The sequence below is a fragment of the Leucopleurus acutus genome (assembly GCF_964270905.1).
Source record: "Leucopleurus acutus genome assembly, chromosome: 2".
NCBI classification, from domain to species: Eukaryota; Metazoa; Chordata; class Mammalia; order Artiodactyla; family Delphinidae; genus Leucopleurus; species Leucopleurus acutus.
Genome location: NC_139143.1, coordinates 84,905,249 through 84,929,196, shown reverse-complemented (window position 1 = coordinate 84,929,196; position 23,948 = coordinate 84,905,249). Strand labels below are relative to the sequence as shown.

General features: G+C 38.4%; 1 protein-coding gene across 6 annotated transcripts in view; it reads right to left on the bottom strand.

Moving 5' to 3' along the window:
* Nucleotides 1–23,948, bottom strand: part of ARNT (aryl hydrocarbon receptor nuclear translocator) — a 62,649-nt gene that overhangs the window by 10,583 nt on the left and 28,118 nt on the right. For 4 of the 6 annotated variants that reach the window (XM_082833666.1, XM_082833667.1, XM_082833670.1 and 1 more), the window contains exons 4-13: nucleotides 20,185–20,229; nucleotides 17,467–17,511; nucleotides 14,951–15,164; nucleotides 11,004–11,217; nucleotides 9,705–9,807; nucleotides 6,340–6,405; nucleotides 5,832–5,917; nucleotides 4,210–4,286; nucleotides 3,418–3,552; nucleotides 1,081–1,155 (exon numbers count right to left, since the gene is read on the bottom strand). In XM_082833666.1, the coding sequence (XP_082689792.1) occupies nucleotides 1,081–1,155; nucleotides 3,418–3,552; nucleotides 4,210–4,286; nucleotides 5,832–5,917; nucleotides 6,340–6,405; nucleotides 9,705–9,807; nucleotides 11,004–11,217; nucleotides 14,951–15,164; nucleotides 17,467–17,511; nucleotides 20,185–20,229 (1,060 nt within the window). The remainder of the gene's footprint in view (nucleotides 1–1,080; nucleotides 1,156–3,417; nucleotides 3,553–4,209; nucleotides 4,287–5,831; nucleotides 5,918–6,339; nucleotides 6,406–9,704; nucleotides 9,808–11,003; nucleotides 11,218–14,950; nucleotides 15,165–17,466; nucleotides 17,512–20,184; nucleotides 20,230–23,948) is intronic. The other 2 variants (XM_082833668.1, XM_082833669.1) reach the window with 1 other exon arrangement.

Here is a 23,948-nt window from a genome sequence, read left to right as displayed (position 1 = left end):
AAAAAAAGAGAAAAACAACCTTCACTGGAAATAGCAACTAAATTTATGTACTGAAAAGCAAAAAGAAATACAAATCCATCTAGACATAAGAAACATCAAAATCTAGATATCAGCAACTAGTAAGCAGCAACTAGTCTGCACATTAAAAAGTACCTTTGCTTCTGTACTCTACTATCATAGCAGCAACTGATGTCAGAATAAAAACCATGAGATTACAGAGTGTATATATGGCCCATTGCTTTGGAATAAACATTTTTCTAGAAATGATAAAGTGATACTCTGTGGCCCTAGGCGTGAGAATTATGAATTTCATGGATTTAAAATATACTGTACAACATCTCGCACTGCCAGAAGTCCATGTCCTTAGCTTTGAATGGTTTCAACAGAAGTCAGAATAGCTTTTCTAAGACTACACTACAAAAAAAAAAAAAAAAAAAAGTCTACCCGTACATGGAATGTGAGTGGATGGGACAGGTGATGCTGAGGAATTAGAGACAGAGAGACTTTTTACTGCCATTGTCTGATTTCCTCTAGAAGTTGGCCTTTGTGCTTTAAATGCTTTATCTTATATACCCATTGTATCAGTAAAAACACTATTGAGGTTTAAAGAGGAAAACTAACCAGTCTAATATAAAGTAAGAGCTACTATCGAAAGCCAAGCCTGTCCTGAAATTAAATTCGCCAGATGTTTTCAGGATCTAGGGCCTGAAATTAAGAGTTTGCTTACAATTAAGAGCCAACTTTCACTTATCTATAAAAGAACCATGAAATGAATTTTTCAACTACTATCCACTGTTCAGTGAAGTGTAGAATATTTTAAATACTTTAAAGACAGCCCCTTGGATATAAGACACTGAGTAGCCAAAGCCAAACAAAAATACCTTGAACATTATCCATAGTTTCAAAGTACTGGTCCTTTTCTGTTTCTTAAAAATACAGGTTAAGTACTAAAGTACATAAAACTGCAGGGCCTGCCACAGTACTAGGTTAATCAGCAGTCAATAAATATTTGTGGGATGAATGTAATAACAGACATTAGATTAAAATACTATTCCAATCCAAACCAAGAAAAAAAGTTACCTGTTGGAAGCTGTCTCTTAGAAGCTGCTGGTCTTCAGGATGACAGAATTCTACAATATTCTTTCCTAAGAGTTCCTAAAAGAGAAAAAGAAGAGTAAAATTGACACTTTTATGATCATCTAACTTTCCTGGGCCATTAGTAGGAGACTTGGATTTCATTTCTCTTGCTTTTATCCTAAGATTATGGATAAGAGTGGAGGGGGGATAAAAAAGACAAACAAAAAAAGATGGAATCTGCTAAACAACTGACCTCTAGAGCATTCTTCTTTTTCAGGATATTGTACATTTATTTTAACTGAATTTTTTACAGATTTGAGGTATAATTTAGATAAACTCACTCATTCTAAATGAATTTTATAATTCTAATTTGATGACCTATAATAAATTTATACAGTTGTACAACCATTACCACAATTCAGTTTTAGAACACGTCCACTGCACCCAAAAGTGCCCTTCTGCCCGTTTGTAGTCAATCCCTGCTCCTAATCCTTTGGCCAACCACTGATCTGCTTATGCGTCTTCAGTTTTGCCTTTTCTATACAAATGGAATCATACAATAGGTAGTTTTCTGTGTCTGGCTTCTTTCATTTAACACAATATTTTTGAAGTTCATCTATGTTGTTCCATGTATCAATAGTATATCCCTTCTATTGCTCATAAATATTCTAACATGGATATAACACAGTGTGTATCCATTCACTAGTTAATGGACATTCCACTTTTTGGCTATTATGAATAATACAGGTATGAACATCTGTGTATAAATCTTTGTGTGAACGTATGTTTTCATTTCTCTTGGGTAAATACTTAGGAGTGGAATTGCTAATTTGTAGGGTAAGTGTATGTTTAACTTTTAAAGAAACTGCCAAAATGGTTTTCCGAAGTAGTTATACCATTTTACTTATCTACTAACAATGTATGAAGGTTCTGTTTCTCCATGTTCCTGCCAGTACTTTTTGATGATAGCCATTCTAATGGGCATATAGTGGTATCTCATTGTGGCTTTAATCTGTACTTTCCTAATGACAAGCAACTATTTATATGCCATTCATATTGCTTCTCTGGTGAAATGTCTATTCAAATCTTGTGCCCCTTTTTTACTGGCTGGTTGTCTTAATGAGTTCTGAGAGTTCTTTAGTCTGGATACAAATCCTTCTTCAGATATATGATTTACAAATATTTTCTCCCAATTCATGGCTGGTCTTTTCACTTTCTTAATGATGCCCTTTTAAGAGGGCAAATTTTAACTTTTATGAAACCCAACTTACCAAATTTTTTCTTTTGTGAATCATGCTTTTAGGGTCATATAGAAAATCTTTGCCTAGGGAATTCCCTGGCAGTCTAGTCATTAGGACTCGGCACTTTCACTGCTGTGGCCTTGGTTCAATCCCTGGTGGGGGAATTAAGATCCTGCAAGCTGCACAACGTGGCCAAAAAAAAAATCTTTGCCTAACTCAAGATCACAAAGATTTTATCCTATTTTCTTCTAGACATTTTATAACTTTGGCACTTACACATTTATATCTTCGAGTTGATTTCTGTGTACGGTGTGAGGTAAGAGTCTAAGTTCTTTCTGTTTTGTTTTGCCTATGAGTATACAACTGTTCCGTCACCATCTATTGGAAAAGCTTCTTTTCCCCTTGAATTGTCTTGGCATCTTTGTTGAAAATCAGTTGACCATAAATATGAGAACAGACTCGATTCTCATCTACTGATCTATGTAACTATTCTTACACCAACACCACGCTGTGTTGGTAACAACAGCTTTACAACAGGTATTGCATCAGGTACTGTAAATGCTCTCTGACTTTGTTCTCCTTTTTCAAGATCTCTTTTGCACCAACCTCTTTACAGAAGTCCCTCCTGGCAGCTATAATTTTGAAAGTTTATGTAATGACTTGTTTCTCAATTCAGACATAGTTACCTGGTCTGCTGAATGAGATATCTAAATAAATCATAATAACTGGTGCTAAATTTGCATACTTTATGGGTTACTATGCAACTAGATGATTATATGAATTATCTAAAGGTGGCCAAATCATTATAACTAGTTTTTGCATCATCATCTGTATTAATATCACTAACAAAAAAGAAATACATTACCTGTACCTGCTGCTCCAGCCTGCTTTCACAAGCCATATTTTTCTAGATCAGATGATAACCTTGGTAGGAAGCTGAAATTATATTTAGCTATCAACAGACTAGGATCATCTCTTTTTCTGAGTTGGGGCTGACATGTTTTGGTTATCTCTGGAATTATACGACTGAATAATCTCAGCATAGCAAAAGGAAAACAGAAGCCTAAATATCAGTGGTGTAATAGCTCCAGCTCCTCACCTGTGGTTGGTAGCCAACGGTAGCCACACAGCGATGATCCACAAAAGTGAAGATTCCCTCAATATTGTGTCGAGAGATGAACTCCGTTGGTTGACAAACATTACTCATGTCTGTACAGTTGGGAGAACTAGTTACCTGAAAGAAAAGAGATAAAAATGAGATAAAATGACACCATTCTTTACAGATGTATTTCCCATCAGGTTTCCAATTTTAGGAATTTTTAAACTTTCACAACCCATCCAAAAAGGAAAAAGTGATCATCACAGATAGGGCATGAGGCCTAGCTCCACTCCTACACATGTACTCTTCACGAACTTTGTAAAGAAAGGTAATAATTCATTCAACCTGAAACCCACTTACTTTCATTTAGCTAGGTGGTATTCACTATTCAGATTGGAAAATTATACTCCCAAGTAACCAAGAAACATCTGTTTTTATAAGGAGAATCAAAATAATTCCAATTCTCTACTGTTAGTCATGTAATGAAAAATGAAAAGATCTCTCTTCTATTGTATAGGAGCAAAAGAAATTAGTTGGAAATAGAAAATTCAGCACTGCAAAGCTAAAAGTATGAAAGAGGAAAAGATCTCTCTCTCTCACTCTCTTCAGCTTCTGCTAAATCCAAGAGAAGCAATGTTAACTATGAATACCATATTCCTCAAAATATTCGGAGTTTTTCAGAATTCTTCATTTGTATTTAGAGAGTAAAAGAAAAAATAACATGAACACATCCTGAAGGAGATTTTCTCCCACTGAAAATGGGTGATATAGATGTGAAAAATTCATACTTGCCTGTAGTCTGCCAATAGCCACTAGGCAAAACTTGCTCCCCTGGCCAGCCTCTGGGTCATCATCTGGGAGGGAGACACCTTCAGGAAGGTGAAGTTAAAAGGTTTAACAGGTATCTCAAACTCAATTGCCTTCAAAAGTCAGATATGTAAAGATTTAAAACACATGTAGGTATGAAGAGACTAGGTATGAAACAATACAGACTGCTGAAAGATAAGAAAGGTAAACAACCCAAAGAACTTACCATATATATCAGGTACTATTTTAAGTACTTTTATATATATTAATTCATATATTATACTCATATTAATTATAATAAACTGCAGAGTACAGGTCCCACTCAAAGTATTCTAAAAGACTATGCTGGCCAAACCAAATACATATGAAGACAGTCATTTACTCTTTGACCATATCACAGGCAGAGAACGATGTCTTGCCTAACCTGTGACTTTCAAAGTAAGCAAACAACCAAAAATGAGATTAAACCAAACACCAATAGTTATTTATGTACTTTGGAAAAGAGACAAGCTAGTGTTTCAATGTTCATGTGGAAAGGGAAGAAGGATGCACTTTCCCCCTACTCTTTGCATATTTTTCTTCTTTTTACCAAGAAAAATAGTATTTCTTTGAGAGCTACATAGAAGTATAAAAGATCATGTGTATCTCAAACGCATGGTTTATACAGTATATAAACTAAAAAGTTCAAACTTCATTATGACTTAAAATTAATTTTTCTTAATTACATTTAACTACCATTTATTGGGTGCCTACCATATGCCAGGCACTAGGCTGGGTGCTTTCCTTACATTAAATCTAATCCTCACAATAACTCTATATGGGTTATATTATCTCTAAATTATAGATGAGAAAATTGAGGGTTTTTTTTTCCCATACAAGTCAAGCAACTTACCCTAAGTTATACCACTAATAAATAACAATGCCAGAATCAAACCCAGGTTTTTCCAAATCCAAAGTTTAACCTTTACCAAAATACACCACCTTGCCTCTCTTAGTTTCTATCTCCCTAAAACCCCCACTTCCCAGGCACACCTAGCCAGCAGGGAGGTAATAAAACTGCTACGATTTGGAAACTCTGACAAGCCAGGTTAAAAGGCTGATCCTTGTACCCCAACCACTTTTCTCACATTCCCTTTTTGACTTCAAGTTCTAGTAAAATTAATCCGCTCACATCCTGATTTAAAGTCTTTGCAGAGAATATCCCCTTTACAAGTTACTACAATCAAGCCATTTACCCGCTTCTCCATCCAAGTCTTGCTCCTTCTTTAGAAAACTTTCCCAAATCAACAGCATTCAATGTCAACTGCTTCTTTGCACACAAATACTTAGATACAGGTATTCAGTATACATTACTATTTGGACATTTAAAAACTACATTCTGTGACACAGCCATCACCAAGTCATTTTCAAGTCTGAGTAATCCATCTCCCTAACTGGAATATAAGATCCATAAAGGAAGGGAAGGAGTCCACTTTTTCTTTCCTATTACAGTTTATACCAAAGTACATTTCATATACTACAGGTACATGATAAATATTAGCTAACTTTCTTGGACTCTGTGAGGAACTTGCTGCACCCAGGAAGAAGTCACTATTCAACTTTCCTACCTGCTGGGGGCCAGGCCTTGATATAGCCTGTGCAGTGGACCACCACGAAATGAGGTTCCCCATCCTTCACAGAGCCAAGTCCATTCCTAGAAAAATTACAGGTGTGAGGAGAAAACCCTACCCAGTAACATTTAAAAGGCAATGCTGGCTTAGTACCTTTAACTTTAGGCTCCTGGGTGTTTATAAAACAGGACGACTGTACTTGGACCTTTCCCACCCAAAAGTGACCAGCATATATTTTATCTTTGCCAAAGTAAAGCAACTGAAAGGTACTGCAGCAGGAAGAAAGTATCAATAGGTAAAGTGGTAGCGTAACTTCCTTAAACAGGATGAGCAAAAGCTTTAGAAGTTCAGGAAAATATTGCCAGAAAAAAAGTAACTGGGAAGTGAGGGATGAGGGTGAGGGCTGCTGAAGGAAGTACAATAGTAAAATAGTTGAAAATGTGACGATCTCTAAAGGTACTTGGCCATCCCTTTGGGTTTTTATTTTTACAGCTTAGGATCTCACCTGCATCTGTTTCTTACAAAGCTCAGTCTATTCATGGAGACTGGGTCCACAGAGCTACTGCCACACCTGTTTCAATGAACAGAGAGATTAAAAGCAATTAAGTTGCACTATCATTCATAAAACTCAACAGAAAAACAAACAACTCAATGGAAAAATGGGCAGAAGACTTAAAGAGACATTTCTCCAAAGAAGAAATACAGATGGCCAATAGGCACATGAAAAGATGCTCAACATCGCTAATTATTAGAGAAATGCAAATCAAAACTACAATGAGGTACCACTTCATGCCAGTCAGAATGGCCATCATTAAAATGTCTACAAAGAACAAATGCTGGAGAGGGTATGGAGAAAAGGGAACCCTCCGACACTGTTGGTGGGAATGTAAGTTGGTGCAGCCACTGTGGAAAACAGTATGGAGGTTCCTCAGAAAACTAAAAATAGAATTACCATATGATCTAGCAATCCCACTCCTGGGAATATACCCAGACAAAACTATAATTCAAAAAGGTATTATAGGGCTTCCCTGGTGGCACAGTGGTTGAGAGTCCACCTGCTGATGCAGGGGACACGGGTTCGTGCCCCAGTCCGGGAGGATCCCACATGCCACAGAGCAGCTGGGCCCGTGAGCCATGGCCACTGAGCCTGCGCATCCGGGGCCTGTGCTCCACAATGGGAGAGGCCACAATGGTGAGAGGCCCGCGTACCACAAAAAAAAAAAAAACAAAAAGGTATTATAGGGCTTCCCTGGTGGCGCAGTGGTTGAGAGTCCGCCTGCCGATGCAGGGGACACGGGATCGTGCCCTGGTCTGGGAAGATCCCACATGCCGCGGAGCGGCTGGGCCCGTGAGCCATGGCCACTGAGCCTGCGCGTCCGGAGCCTGTGCTCCGCAACGGGAGAGGCCACAACAGTGAGAGGCCCGCGTACTACCAAAAAAAAAAAAAAAAAAAAAGGGTATTATACATGCACCCCTACGTTCACAGCAGCACTTTTCACGATAGCCAAGACATGGAAACAACCTAAATGTCCACTGAAAGAAGAATGGATAAAGAAGATGTGGTACATATATACAATGGAATACTATGCAGCCACAAAAAAGAATGAAATGCCATTTGTAGCAACATGGATGCAACTAGAGATCATTATATTAAGTGAAGTAAAACAGAAGGAGAAAGACAAATACCATATGATATCACCTATATGTGGAATCTAAAATATGACACAAATGAACCTATCTATGAAACAGAAACAGAATCAGGGGCATAGAGAACAGACTGGAGGTTGCCAAGGGGGAGGGAGGTAGGAGAGGACTGGATTGGGAGTCTGGGATTAGCAGATGCAAACTGGTATATGTAGAATGGATAAACAACAAGGTCCTACTGTATAGCACAGGGAACTATATTCAATATCCTGTGATAAACTATAATGGAAAAGAATATGAAAATATATATGTATAAATGAGTCACTTTGCTGCACAGCAGTAATTAACACAACACTGTAATTCAACTATACTTCAATAAAAAAATAAATTAAAAAAAAAGTTGCACTACACTATCAAAGAAGCTTCCATCAGTTAACAGCCAGATAACAGGTTCTGAATACAACTTGACACAGAAAATTGGTAACAATGCCCCTAACAAGGAAGGATAAAGAAGTCAGGTTTGGTATTTCTAAAACTTGTAACTGTCCCAGAATTTTAAGTCAAAATGTTCTACATGCTCTGCAAATGCAGAGATTCTCTACATCAGGGGTTAGTATACTTTTTCTGTAAATGACCAGACAGTAAATATTTTCAGCTTTGTGGGCCATACAATCTGTTGCAACTAGTCAATTCTGCTATTATAGCACAAAAGCAGCTACAGACAGTATGCGAACAAATGGGCATGGCTATGTTCTAATAAAGATTTATTTACAAACAAAGAGTTGTGGTTTGTTGACTCCAGCACTATGCTGCAACACAATCTATTTGCTACATTTCATTATTATTTATCTTGTTCCTGCCTATGTCTTTGCATTAGCCATGTCCACATATTGCAACACTCTCTCCCATCCTCTACTTTCTTTCTTTCACTTCTTTAATAATAAATAAAATTTACACAGAATTTTACATGTGTCATGCACTATTTTAAGCATCTTTACATATATTTATTCATCTAATCCTTATAACAACTTTATGAGGTTGATATAACTCCCTATATTAGATGAAGAAATAAAAACACAAAGCAGGGGGACCCTCCCTCGTGGTCCAGTGGTTAAGAATCTGCCTTCCAATGCAGGAGACGCAGGTTCGATCCCTCGTCAGGGAACTAAGATCCCAGATGCTGTGGAGCAACTAAGCCTGTGAGCCACAACTACTGAGACCACCCACTCTGGAGCCCGCGCACCACAACCAGAGAGCCCACACGTCACAACTACTGAGTCCATGTGCTCTGGAGCCTGCACACCACAAATAGAGAGAAGCCCATGCACTGCAACAAAGAGCCCATGCGCTGCAACTACAACCCGATCCAGCCAAAAATAAATAAATAAATAAATAAATAAATAAATATTTTTTAAAAAAGCAAACACAAAGCAGTCATTTAATCTGCTCAAGGTCTCAGAAGATAAGTGATAAATCCAGTAGTCTGGGTCCAGAAACTACTCTAAACCACTAAGCCACATAATATTCAATTTTTAAACTCCCCCAGGAAACCTTTCTTAATATCCTATTCATCATTTCTAAGAAGCATCCTCTCGTACAATGTAGTCAATTTCCATTATACAACCTGAATTTATTTTGTGACTTTAAGAAGTATTTTCTCTAGCTGTGAAGAAAAGTATCACTATCCTTTCTTCAGAATCCTAAAATGTATAGTATATAATTTATTAATGCTAAATATTAAGTGAAAGACATAATAAAGTCTTAAATTTCTACAAAAAAAGGAGGGGTGCAGAAATGGTCTGAGTACATGGATGTTGCCTCGTGATATACTGGGAAAAAACATAGGTATTGGCATCCAACTAGTATGGATTAGAATAAAATCCTGTATCAAACATTATCTATGTAATCCTGGGAAGTCAATTTCTTTGAGTCTTTTTTTTTTTTTTAATCAGCAAAATAGTAACCATGAATTCTACCCTATTGGGCAGTTGTGGGAAATGAGATGACAGACACAAAGCACCTATCATAATGTTTGGCATAGGAGGAGTTCAGTAAATGTTAGTTTCCTTAACGCTTTATTCTGTGTTACAACTCACGTGGATCTTGAGAGCTAAATTTAATCTAACTGGATCTTGGATTTAGAAGTTTAACTCCTCTGACCAGAAATCAAACCCTCAGCTCTTAATTCTTCCTATGGCAAATCACAATCCTCATCCTGACACTCACCTCATACGGCAAATAAAAGATCTCCTTGAGCCCATACACATCCTCATGGAAGACTGCTGACCTTCCTTTTTCACTGTTCCAGTCTTCAGATCAAGGATACGCCCTGAAGAAGGATGTGAAGAACAGTCTGGAGTACATTCTTGTGTGTGGGGAAGAGGGAGAGAGAGATACTGGAGGCAAAGATAAGTAAGTAGCCTATTCATGCTCTCCAATCTCCTTGCTTATAAGAGAATAAGCCAAGTAGGAGATGGATTTTTTTCAAGCCTAAAACACCTCTGTTCCCATCAGTGAATCTTACTTACTCTTCAGTTCAAAGCACTGGAAATAACTTTGTGCAAGGCAAGACAGGAGTAGAAGTAGGTAAAGTTGGCAAGCAAGAGCAAGGCTATATCCTTAGATCTGATTATTTTTATAAACACACATGCATGTGCGTATGCACACACACACACACACATGGAGTGAATGTCACTGGTTTAATAACAAGTAATTTTATATGCTACAGAAACACCCATCTGTCTCATGCTAAAATTGTTCCTCCCTTTATTATACAGAAACCAGTGGGAACTTTTGGGAAAAAGAAGAATTAGGAAAATGAAACCCATAAAAACATAAATGAAAGCTAAATACCAACATTAATATGACCATAATGGATTTTATTTTAATTACCAGTTCTAATCTGCTTCCACATTAAAATTTTTTCTAGATCGCTTAGGAGCAGATGTGACTTGTTTCCTTCAGCCAAACTAGGGCAGAAGGACTGAATAACATTAAATGGGGGTGTGGAGGTGGGGGCAAAAACAAGACAGAAAGATAGTATAAATACAAAAAAAAACCAAGAAAACACCTTACACACTGATAATCATCCCCCTCTAAAATAAAAATCTACTATCATAGAACCTAATACCAAGTCAAAGCCAAGCACAACTGGGTAAAAAAAATACCAGGTATTTACCCAACAAATGAGACAGAAAATGGATAATTTCATTCTTCTGGAATGGCTGGAGGGGTGGGGGTGGGGGTTATTGTAGGCTTGGCCTTTACTGTGTATTTACACTAATATTAAGATCAAAGTAAACTTTTTAAAAGCATTGTCACTAATGAAACATTTTCTAAAGATGAGCTACAAAATATATTACCTGCATGTGGATAAAAAGAACAGATTATATTCATTAAAGGAGAAAATTCTAAAAGTTTTGCCAGATTCAATCAAAAAATTTAAGAGTTAAAATACCTCTTCTATCTCAGAAAAAAAAAGAAGAAAGAATTTGCTATTCATTTTCCATCCATATTAACTCATACCTGTCAGGGCATTTTCCGAAGTGGAAAGCTGCTCACGAAGTTTGTCCACATCATCTGGGTGCACCTGATCATAGAGTGTGCTACCAAACCATTCAGACTGCGGCTGGTTCAAAACAGGGGTCACTGAGTCAGAGACATATACCACCCGGCCTGTCTCACATGAGACAATAAACAGAAAGCCATCTGCTGCCTCCAAGATCAAATGTTTCAGTTCCTGCCCAAGGAAGAGAAATACAAGTTAAAACTGAACTCTTCTGAAAAACCAAATATTATTCATGGAAAGAAGTAAGACACTTCAGGCCATATGTATCTCTCCATAAGTAATTGCTGGCTTCTGTCTAATCCACAGGCACAGCTTTGCAACCTAAATGTAACTACCTTCATGGACAAGAGAGGTTTTCCCAATAGGTATTTCCTCAATGTGTCTATGTCACTATCCATCTCCTCCTCTTTACCTCAGAACTCAAGACAGGGAATAAAAAGGCTTACCATTAACAATAATTGAGTTCTTGGGCTTCCCTGGTGGCACAGTGGTTAAGAATCCACCTGCCAATGCAGGGGACACGGGTTCAAGCCCTGGTCCGGGAAGTTCCCACATGCCGTGGAGCAACGAAGCCCATGCGCCACAACTACTGAGCCTGCGCTCTAGAGCCCGCTCGCCACAACTACTGAAGCCCCCATGCCTAGAGCCCATGCTCCACCGCAAGAAAAGCCACCGCAATAAGAAGCCTGCGCACCGCAACGAAAAGTGGCCCCCACTCTCCACAACTAGAGAGAGCCCGCGCACAGCAATGAAGACCCAACACAGCCAAAAATAAATAAATTAAATAAATAAATTTTTAAAAATTACTTTTTAAATAAATAAATAAATGAGTTCTAGATCTCACTCTCTCTGGTCTCTTTTTAGGATCTTGCTCTACAAATATTGGTGTTCTCTCTCTTTCCCCTCAGATCTTTTTTTTTTAAATAAATTTATTTATTTATTTATTTTTGGCTGCGTTGGGTCTTGGTTGCTGTGCACGGGCTTTCTCTAGTTGTGGCGAGTGGGGGCCATTCTTCGTTGCAGTGCGCGGGCTTCTCATTGCGCTGGCTTCTCTTGTTGTGGAGCACGGGCTCTTGGCACACGGGCTTCAGTCGTTGTGGGTCACGGGCTCTAGAGTGCAGGCTCAGTAGTTGTGGCACATGGGCTTAGTTGCTCCGCCGCATGTGGGATCTTCCTGGACGAGGGCTCAAACCTGTGTCCCCTGCACTGGCAGGTGGATTCTTAAACACTGTGCCACAAGGGAAGTCCCTCCCCTCAGATCTTAAACATGATCAAGTTTTCTCAATTCTATACAAAACTTCCCTCAACTTCGCCCAATTCATCTTTCAGCACCAAGCTTAAATTAAGAGTAGTGTTACACTCACTGGCTCTACTCTCTTTTCACTTATTTCTCAAACCCACTGCAATCTTCACTCTAAACCACTACATTCATGTTTTTTCAGGTTACTAATGTATTCCTAAATGCCAACTCAAGTCCCCTTTCCTGAGTCCATATCATTTTACTCAATGTCACTGCATATCTGATAGTGTTGTTCACTTTACCCTTTAAATTTTATTTCTCCCTAGCTTCTATGACACTGCACTCCAACTTATACTTCCTTTCCAAATGTACCTTCTCTGCTTCAGGTTCCCTTTCCTTTATTCAAGTCTCAAGTGTAGGCATTTCCAAGGTTCTATCTTAAGTTCTCTTCTCTATCCCATACTCTCTCCCTGAGAAATCATATCCACTCCTCCACTAAGAAATGATACCCAAATCCATATGCCTAGACTTGCCTAAAATCTATTAAGCATCTCCAAATAGACATTTTACCAGCAATTCAATTTCAACATCTCAAAACCTATCATTTCCCCCTTCGAAAACAATCCTCTGTGCTCTTCTAGCATTCCCTTTCTTGATTAACAGTATTCCCTTCCTCTCAGGATACAGGCCTCAAAACTCTTAGCTCCTTTTTCTCACACTCCAGGGATAACTCAGTTTTATCAATTTTATTTTCAAATACAACGTCACTGTCCTAGTCATCTCATGCCAAGACAAATGGTCTTCCTGCTTTCACTGTCTCCAATCCATCCTTAAAATGCTACCACATTTTTTATAGCTCCCCATTGCCTAAAAATTAAAATCTAAATTATTTAACATAACACCTAAATATTCCATCATCAGGTCCCAGCCTACTTTCCTATTACCATCTCCCAAGGCACGCTAAACTACCTGATTTTCCTTGAATAACCTGATTATTCTCACTATGCTTTTGATCAAGTTATTTCCAATACTTACAACCCTATTCCCCTATTCTTTGCTTTCCATATTTGCACTTCTACAGGACTTATTACTGCACCTCTTTCTGATACAGAACTGATTCTGTGTTTATATTATGATTGATTTACTTACATGTCTGTTTCTACCAGTGACTATCTCTTACCATTCTTTACATTTCTAATAGCACAAAGAACCTGGTTAGCTTAGAAATGTGCATTACTGGAGTTTGTTGAATCAATATCTGTATGTGTTCTGTTAGAACAAATTGATTAGCTATTTCATTGTACATATATATAATATCTGTGCTATATGTACTTTCAGACAGACCATCCTATTTGGAAAATTCTTATTCCTTTCTTCCAAATTATATTCTTTCTTTCCTTCTAATCCTCTGAATAAAAGCATGGCATCACAGGTCAATTTTTTCTTCCCTGTACTTCCTATATTTTACAAGTTTTTCTGCAATAACCAAGTGTTATTTTTAATAAAACACAACATGGCTTCCTTACTCTTTGAAGTTTTTGCTGACTATTCTCACTCAGGCCTGGCCATTCTATTCACTTTAGCTATCCCTCTAATGTGTGTGTGTGTATATATATATATATATATACACACACACACACACACACACACACACACACACACACATTTAATCCTATATAAATTATTAATAAGTTTTTTAAGGCATTTCTTCTCCGTACCCATTTTCCTATCATTTTTCACTTATGTGTGTATCCTACCACTCACATATCCATATTCAGACTGAGTTCCTGAAAGGCTGGAAATGTTTTTGCCTTCTCTATTTCTCTCATAGTGCATCAAATGTACCAGAGTACATCTCTAAGCAACAACTTCCTATTAGACTCCTTGTATCACTAAAACTGGAAGCTGCTTCAAGAATAAAAAATAGTTTCCTTCCATCTTCTATAACCCTAAAGCCAAGGAAAAGAACTGGTTCATGGACACAGTCATTTCTTCTCCCTGTGATTCCACTGTTCTTCATGAGTACAGTTCTAAAGTACCTATAAGTTTTGCTAAATAGCTTTCACAATTCTTCTCTACTTCTCACTGCTCCAAAGCTAATAAATGATATAGTCAGGGATCAAAACTCACTCTCCCATGGTCTGAATATTTCCTTCAGAGCGGAATTCTTGTGCTTTAAAGAATCTACAGGGATTTCCCTAGTGGCACAGTGGTTAAGAATCTGCCTGCCAATGCAGGGGACACGGGTTTGAGCCCTGGTCCCAGAAGATCCCATATGCTGCGGAGCAACTAAGCCCATGTGCCACAACTACTGAGCCTGTTCTCTAGAGCCCACAAACCACAACTACTGAGCCCACAAGCCACAACTACTGAAGCTCGCGCGCCTAGAGCCCGTGCTCCACAACAAGAGAAGCCACCGCAATGAGAAGCCTGCGCACCACAACTAAGAGTAGTTCCCACTCACCGTAACTAGAAAAAGCCTGCACGCAGCAACGAAGACCCAAAGCAGTCGAAAAATAAATTAAATAAATAAATAAGAAACTACAGACTTAGCTCTGCTCTGACTCCCAATATAATGTGCTATTCAGGATTATGGTCATCTACCCCAAAAGGATCAAAACCTTCAAAAGATTCTAGACTCTCTCAGCTGTGCTTCCCAGAGACCTGATCAGTGAGGAAAGACGGCTTGTAGGTGCCATCAGTGGATGTGTTGCCAGTTCCTCGCAAGGACTTCATGTGAGAAACCGCCATGCGTAAGATGGTTAGCTTGTCTGGTTTTCGAGCCAGGGCACTACAGGTGGGTACCATGTCTGACAGTTCTGTTATGTAGGCTGTCATCTTGTTCCGTCGGCGCCGTTCAATTTCACTATGGTTTTCCCTGCATGGAGAGGGAGAGAGAGGAGAAGCCCCATCCAGGTGGTCACATCTGGCCATTTGGGAGCCGGGAGAGAGATATGAATACCAAGTGAGCTGCTGAAGAAATATGGTATTCAGATTTAGTGATGCTTAAGTCTCAGAAGTTAAAGTAAGGTTTGCCAAACTTCTCATGCAGAGCAAGCATGGAATAGAAACTAATGAGGCAGACAGGGTACAAGCAGATACCAGCAATTCTAACTCCTGGAAACTTTACTTCCTATGTAAATTACCACTCCCTCAGAACAAAATGTGTTTTAAGAAATGACAGTCTTGGGAAGCAGCCACATAGCACAGGGAGATTACCTCAGTGCTTTGTGACCATCTAGAGGGGTGGGATAGGGAGGGTGGGAGGGAGGGAGACACAAGACGGAAGAGATATGGGGATATATGTATATGTACAGCTGATTCACTTTGTTATAAAGCAGAAACTAACACACCATTGTAAAGCAATTATACTCCAATAAAGATGTTAGGAAAAAAAAAGAAATGACAGTCTTAAAAAATGCTGAAAGCAGCTTGGCTGATTTCATGTCTACCAATTCAACTTTTTAAAGGCTGAAAACATAAAATGACCAATTTTTTCCAACACAAGTATGTTGCTCAACAGCTGATACAAGAATTGACAGTATAGATTCCCTTGGTCTATAAAATGCTGTTTGTTCTAAGCATCTCTCTTATTCTCAACACTAGATGGCAGAATTGGAAGTTTTACTTGTCCCACTAATGCACAAAGCCCTACCTTCTCTATCTGGGTTTGGTGCCAGTACACTGAGCTCATGAGATTTGTAAGATATCATCTACTAGAAGTCCCTTATGGGTGCCCAATTTGGGACAAAGCGAACTGGAGAATAGGAGTGAAGTGGACAGGAAGATGTTTAAAGGCCTGAAAACATAAAATCTGGATCTCACCAGGGTAAGTGGAACATATCTCCAATACTGACTTCCTCAAAATCAAACAGAGTATCATTGTTAAAAATAATAATCCAGTAGTTTTCAAACTGGATTTCTGAAAAGCCTAATAGTTCCTCAGTGTCTTCTGTGGGACTGCTTCAAGGAAAGACCCAAACAACATGCTACATTTCTGTTTTTACTTGAGCAGCTTTGCTTTTGTCTTTTTTATTGACTTCTATTACCACTTAAGGATTCTATTGGAACAAAAGTTCTCTGCCAAAACAAAAAGAACACAACAAATCTAACATAAATCTCTTTTTTATGGTAAGAGCAAACTAAGGTCAAGCAGTTAACTGACTCTTCTAAGGGCTGCCCTCATTCCCAATGAAGGCAATGTTCTTCCCACCATACCACACCAATCAGTTTTATGAAAGTGAAAGAGTTCGTAGGAGACATAAGTTGAAATGGCAGCAAAACGAGCTTGCGGCCCAGCTGAAAGAGGAAATGGTAGGTAAGAGGGGGGAAGTAATAAAAACTGGTACTGGTATTAGTGATCTACCTCCTACTGAGTATCCCAAATCACAGAGACCAAAAAACAGGAAAATTTGGGCACAACATTTCTTCCACAGTATTTCTACATTATCGACAACAGTCTCCAAAGAGAACTCCATAGAGTCTCCTTTACTGAAAAGGTCTCACAACATAGATTGACATTTAGTTACTTTGCCTGAGAAACATAAAATTCAATACTCAAACATAAAGCACCCATTTTCCTAGTATCTGACAGATTTCTGACACTGAAATCCATAAGGCTGATCTTTTAAACAGCCACATCTAGGCTGCTAAGCTTTTCTGGGAAACACAAAAGATTCAATCACCAAAGCAACACCAGTACTGCTGTGACAAAGTAATCTAGACTGTGAGTCTACACAGGAAAATAAGGGTGAGCCTTCTAGAGAGGTGTGGAGTAAATACTGAGGCCTAAAGACTGGGAACTAATTGCAAACACAGATATATTTATTGGTTTTCTGATAAAGGAGTATTTCCCTGCTAAAGCACCAACTGGCACAGCTGCACTGTTTCTGAAAGCTTTTTATTCTGTGAAACTTAGTGCTAAGATAAAGATAAAAAGAGAAATCTATAAAAACTAATAGCAATTTCTTAAATTCCTAAGTAAAGTTCCTTCAACCCCCCACTTTCTGATGGGGGAAGCCAAAGTTCCTGTTACACACAAACTTCTAAAAATCTTGTCCTCTCTTGCCACAGACAAGGAAAAACACGAAGAGAAAGGGGAAGAAAAGAGCAGAATAAGAAAAAGGATAGAAAAAGCAGCATGATCTGCTTCATCATGCCAAAAGACACTGTTCTCCTACCTGGCGAGTCTCTCCTTATCCGCAGAGCTCTGCTCATCATCCGACCTAGAAACAGAATTAACGAACTAAGCTAAAAGTAAAATAAAAAGAAAGAAGGAAGGAAGGAAAGGAGGGAGGGAGGGAGGAAGGGAAGGAGAGAGGGAAGGGACAGAGAAAAAAGGGAAGGGAAGGAAAGAAAAGAAATAGAACAAAACAGATGCAGAGAAGAGAGGGGAAAATGGAAATATGGACAAGAACCTTGCCTGTAACTCTAAAAAGCCATCTGTTAGGATTAAGAAAAAGTAACTTACAGGACAAAGGTCAACATAAAAGCAAGGCTAATATTCATTATAAATTAACATAATCTGAGCACAGTAAGCCAATCATTCTCTGTAGAAACCAAGGATATACAGTTTGAACAAGAAACAAACAAGGGAATACCATTCTCACACAATGCTCCCAATCTGAAAAGAAAATGATATCCACATATGCTATTCTATAATGAAAAAAAATCAAAGAGTAAATCATGATAAGAATGTCAAACAAGTGATCACAATCTTTCTATAACACACATATAGCACACATGCACTCACAGACAAAATAACCAAACAGCTTCACTGGAGAAATTACATAAATAAAACTAAGAGCTAAGTTTCTGATATATTCCCTATCAATGATTTGATCCTAAAGTAGTAAATTTCGATTCAGTCACTTTCCCATTTCTCTGCAATAAAGCCATAACATTGCTAGATCCTAGTACCAACTCCCCCTTCCTAGAGGGGGCTACAAAGATTATCACTAAATTTCTCTGGATAACTAAAATACTATAAGGGTTGGTGACAGCTGAAGAAACAAGGTGTTGGTAGGCCAGTTTATCAGTAATCAATTCCATCTTAAATATATATATATATATATAAATATAAAGAGATTAACACTAAATAGAGTAACAAAAAAAGTCTAAGTATGACATAACAGGCTGAAAGACTAGCTATTAAAAATGACAAGTATAATGACTTTATCAATATACGGGAAAGTTTCCAAAAAATGGCCAGCAGGAAAAAAAAAGAGACAAAAAATAACACAGTAATGATAAGAACCATGTGAAAACTTATGCATACTTACCAGAAGAGAAAGAAAACAGTGATATTAAGTGAAGTTTCATGTACATTGGGTTGTTGTAATTCCTTAACAAACTACAAATCATTTTTTCAAAAAGTTGGGAAAATTCATTTAAGCTTCTAAAGACCCTCTAACTGAATTCCGAAGGAGGATATGTGAGGTGAACTAGCTTAACAAATCATATCTTAAAGAAATGAGTTCTGGGAATTCCCTGGAAGTCCAGTGGTTAGGACTCCACACTTTCACTGCTGAGGGCACAGGTTCAACCCCTGGTCAGCGAACTAAGATACCACAAGCCACACAGTGTAGCCAAAAAGAAAAAAAAAAAAGAAAAAGAAATGAGTTCTTTTGTTTGAAAGTTAAATATCTAAAATTCCTATTACTACTCCTACCCCTACAGATCCATAATCCCTTACCCACTCTAATATTTCCGAGTGAAATACATGAATGTATAAATATTCACATTAAGCAAGACAAATGAAGTCTAAAACAGTTCAGGTCATGCTTTCATAGCTTTTAGGAATTTCAGTCAAGAGACTATGAACCTGTACCACCACCACTACTATTTGATGGCTTCACTTTCTAATGCAGCTTTTGAAAAACTACTCCCCAAATCCCTATTATTAACTTCTCATTTTAGAGATGGTCCACATCCTAAAATGTTTACAAGTATCTACTTCGATAAACAAATTCTTCAAAAACCTCTTAAATTCACTCCTTTCCTACTGTCATTGCCACCATTCTAGCCCAGGCCCTCATGATTTTATCACTGTATTATTATTTCAATAGCCTCATATCTACCTCCCTGACTATAGTGCTTCTGTTTAATCAGTCCTATATACTGCTACTAGAGAAAAATCCCATATGCATTTTATATATTAGCATCTCATTCAAAGCTTATGATGGCATCTCACTGCTTCAGAGTAGTTTTAAACTACTCTGACTGATATTTCTTAGCCCTCTACATCAATTGTTCTCAATGTATGGGCCCCAGACCAGCAGTATCAGCAATGAATAAATAGTAAATGCTTATTAGTTAAGCACTGGATTTGGGATTATTCACTTTTCTGAGGTGGCTGCAAACTCGATATTTAAAAAACAAATAACTTACTACTTATTAATATATAGAATAAACTTTCTAAAAATAAACCAATATTTGACTTGAGAAGGATCTGTTTAATAAAGCAAATTATTTTTCATCCTCTTGACAGATAAACATATTGTTTTCAATAAAAACTCCAGTCTTCACATAAATCATTTCTTTGCTGTTATTTTTAAAAGAATAAAACCATTATCTATACAGATTTTGTAGATCCACTTAATAATAAATGCAACAAAGAAATTCATATTGTTTGTGTTCCTGTGGACACCCAGCAAGCACACTGTATAGCTATCTAACACATACATAAAAACACTGGGTAAAATATACCATTAGTTTGAAGCCGTAAGTCTGAAGCCCTGTTACCCGAACGTAAACAAGTATAATACTAAATTTCAACAGCTTTCAGAAGAAGAAACAGACTGGATAGAGAAATTAACTCTCACTGAGATAAAATTAAAACTCAGTATTTTTGAATTGCCTGGTCCCACGACAAGGACCAAGATGCTCTACTACATTACCTGGCAAACCGCTCCTTATCATTAGACATCTGATCGTCATCACACCTGAAGGAGAAAAAAAGGGGCTTAGTCCAAGGCATTACACTTGTTATATCTATTTCACTCTGAAAGGAAAACTAGAAAGGGGTAAAAAATATTCAACCAAAAAAAGCCAATGAAAAGGCATCACAAAACAACAGAGATAATAACAGCATCCCACAGAACTTAAAAACCCATGACTATTATTTGTCAGGGTTCTAATGTGTCCTTTACTCTTACTTATCAGACACTCCAAAAACAGATGATGATCTCATGAGGGCACAGCTGACTACCCTGTCAACACCACTGAGGTTAGGGATTGTTTTGTTTTTGTTTTTCATTAATTATGGCAAAAAACGTGTAACACAAAATTTACCATCTTAACCATTTTTAAGTGTACAATTCAGTAGTGCTAACTACAATATGTTCACACTGTTGTACAAAATATCTCTAGAACTTTTTCACCTTGAAAAACTGAAATTCTATAGCTACTGAACACCACCCTCCCACTCTCCCTGCCCCCATCCCACGCCCAGCTCCTGGCAACCACCATTCTACTTTCTGTCTCTCTGATTTCGGCTACTTTACTTAGATCCTCATATAAGTGAAATCGTACAGTATTTATCTTTTTGTGACTGGCTCATTTCATTTAGTATAATGTCCTCAAGGTTCACCCACGTTGTAGTATGTGATAGAACTTCCTTCTTTTTTAAGGCTGAATAATATTCCACTAGCTGTATATACCACACTTCTTTATTCATTTGTCAATGGATATTTGGGGTGCTTCCACCTCTCAGCTACTATGAAAAATTGGGCAGTGAACATGAGTATGCAAATATCTCTCCAAGATCCTGCTTTCAATTCTTTTGGATATATCACCAGAAGTGGCACTGCTGGATCATATGATAATTCTGTTTTTAATGTTCCTCCAAAGTGGCCGCACCATTTTACATTCCCACCCACAGTACACAAGAGTTCCAATTCCCCCATATCCTCACCAACACTTGTTATTTTCCGGGTTTTTTGATGGTGGCCAGCCTAATGGCCTACTCATTGTGGTTTTGATTTACATTTCTCTGATTAGTGATCATGAGCATCTTTCCATATGCTTTTTGGCCATTTGTGTATTTTCTTTGGAGAAATGTCTATTGAAAGTCCTTTGCCCATTTTTAAATCAGGTTGTTTTTTTGTTATTGAGTTGCAGGAGTTCTTCAAGTATCATGGAAATTATCTTTTTTTTTTTTTTTGTGGTACTCGGGCCTCTCACTGTTGTGGCCTCTCCTGTTGCGGAGCACAGGCTCTGGACGCGCAGGCTCAGCGGCCATGGCTCACGGGCCCAGCTGCTCCACGGCACCTGGGATCTTCCCGGACCGGGGCACGAACCCGTGTCCCCTGCATCGGCAGGCGGACTCTCAACCACTGCGCCACCAGGGAAGCCCGCTACAAACTTTTAATGAAAACAGTGATCTAAGCTGAAAAAAGAGACCTATAATTTACATATTAATTTTGTTTGTTTGTTTGTTTTAATTTACTTTTGGCTGAGTTGGGTCTTCGTTGCTGTGCACAGGCTTTCTCTAGTTGTGGCAAGCAGGGGCTACTTTTCGTTGCCGTGTGTGGGCTTCTCACTGCGGTGGCTTCTCTTGTCGCGGAGCACGGACTCTAAGCACACAGGCTTCAGTAGTTGTGGGACATGGGCTCAGTAGCTGCAGTGCACAGGCTTAGTTGCTCCACAGCATGTGGGATTTTCCCGGACCAGGGCTCGAACCCATGTCCCCTGCACTGGCAGGGGATTCTTAACCACTGCACTACCAGGGAAGTCCTTTCATATTAATTTTGAATCTCAAGAATGAATCTTGCAGATATTTGCTACTCAAAGTGTGGTCAGTGGACCAGAAGCAGCAGCATCACTTAGGAATCTATTAGAATGCCAGAACCTTGGGTACTACCACAGACCTAATGAATTATAATCTCTATCTTATCAAGAACCCCTGGTGGATTTGTACATGCATTTGTTTGAATTTGAGAAGCATTCTAGATACTAGCAACTCTAATATTGTACCTAGAATTTCAAAGCCTTTATATTCTTAAAAATTATTTTATGGTCTCTCTCTCTCTTTTTCTCTCTTACTCCTCTTCCTCTTCCTCTGTTGTGTGAGGACACAACAAGAAAGCAACCATCTGCAAGCCAAGAAGAGAGCTCTCACCAGAGCCCAACCACGCTGGCACCTTGACCGCAGACTTCCAGCCTCTAGAACTGTAAGAAAATAAATTTCTTCTGTTTAAAAAAAAAAAATTATTTTATAGATGTTGTCTGGAGAATATAACAAAATGACACTTGGGACTTCACTGGTTGCACAGTGGTTAAGAATCCGCCTGCCAACGCAGGGGACACAGGTTCGAGCCCTGGTCCTGGAAGATCTCACATGTCACAGAGCAACTAAGCCTGTGCGCCACAACTACCGAGCCTGCACTCTAGAGCCCACGAGCCACAGCTATCAGTAGTTAGTTAGTTAGTAGAGCCCGTGTGCCACAACTACTGAAGCCCGCATGCCTATAGCGTTATATATAGCCTATATCTCTCTGCTGTCTGTGCTCTGCAACAAGAGAAGCCACTGCAATGAGAAGCATGCGCACCACAATGAAGAGTAGCCCCCACTCGCCGCAACTAGAGAAAGCCCACGCACAGCAATGAAGACCCAATGCAGCCAAAAGTAAATAAATTTAAAAAATGAATTTTTTAAAAAAATGACACTTGAACAAAGTGATGAAAAGAGGTAATAAATTACAGCTTTCATCCACCAAGGAGATTTAATATTGATTTACAGATACAACGCAAATAAGAGTTTCACTCATTGACCAAAGTGGAGAATTCCAATTAAAAAAAAAAAAAAAAGTACTGGGAATTCCCTGGCGGTCCAGTGGTTAGGACTCCATGCTTCTACTGCAGGAGACATGGGTTCGATCCCTGGTTGGGGAACTAAGATCCCACAAGCCGCGAGGCCAAAAAAAAAAAGTACCGATGGTCAAATAAAAAAAATTGGCGATGCCTCACTTGGGCATAATGACCTACTTGGTAAGATGAATTATGAAAACCTTTTTTTATGGTTGGGGAAAAGACAAATAAACCTTTTTAAATTTGCATATAGTTTGTGACTACCAGATTTTGTGGAAATGGAAGCAATGACTCAGGGATAGAGCTAACTGATAGGTATAAATAAGACTAGTGGTTACCCCTATCTCATTCATATGCACAACACAGTTCCACTAACAGTATTTATCATTATAATTAGGGATTCCTAATTGGAGGAATTCCCAATGGAACTGTATGAAAAAAGTCTATTCTTGAACAGAAATTGAAATCTCTACCCCTCTTCACATTTGTTGACACTCATTAAGTCTAAAAAGCTCTCCTGGAGAATTGCTTTCTCCAATATTTTGCAACTATCTCTTTATGGTGGCCAAGCCATGGTTGTTGTTTTCAAGAATATATGGCAGTGTTCCTCAACTAGGCAGTAGCTAGAAACACAAGCTTTCACTTTAAACACTGCAAAAACAACAACGATATTAAAAAAATACACAGATAGATGTAACTGACTAAGCATTACAAAACTAAACAATGGCAAGAAATTTACAATATGGGCATCCTCTGTGTAAAAACAAAAACTGAGGAGACAGTGTGTGTATGTGCACACATATATGTGCATTTAAATACACTTACATATGCACTGAATATTTCTGGAAGGATA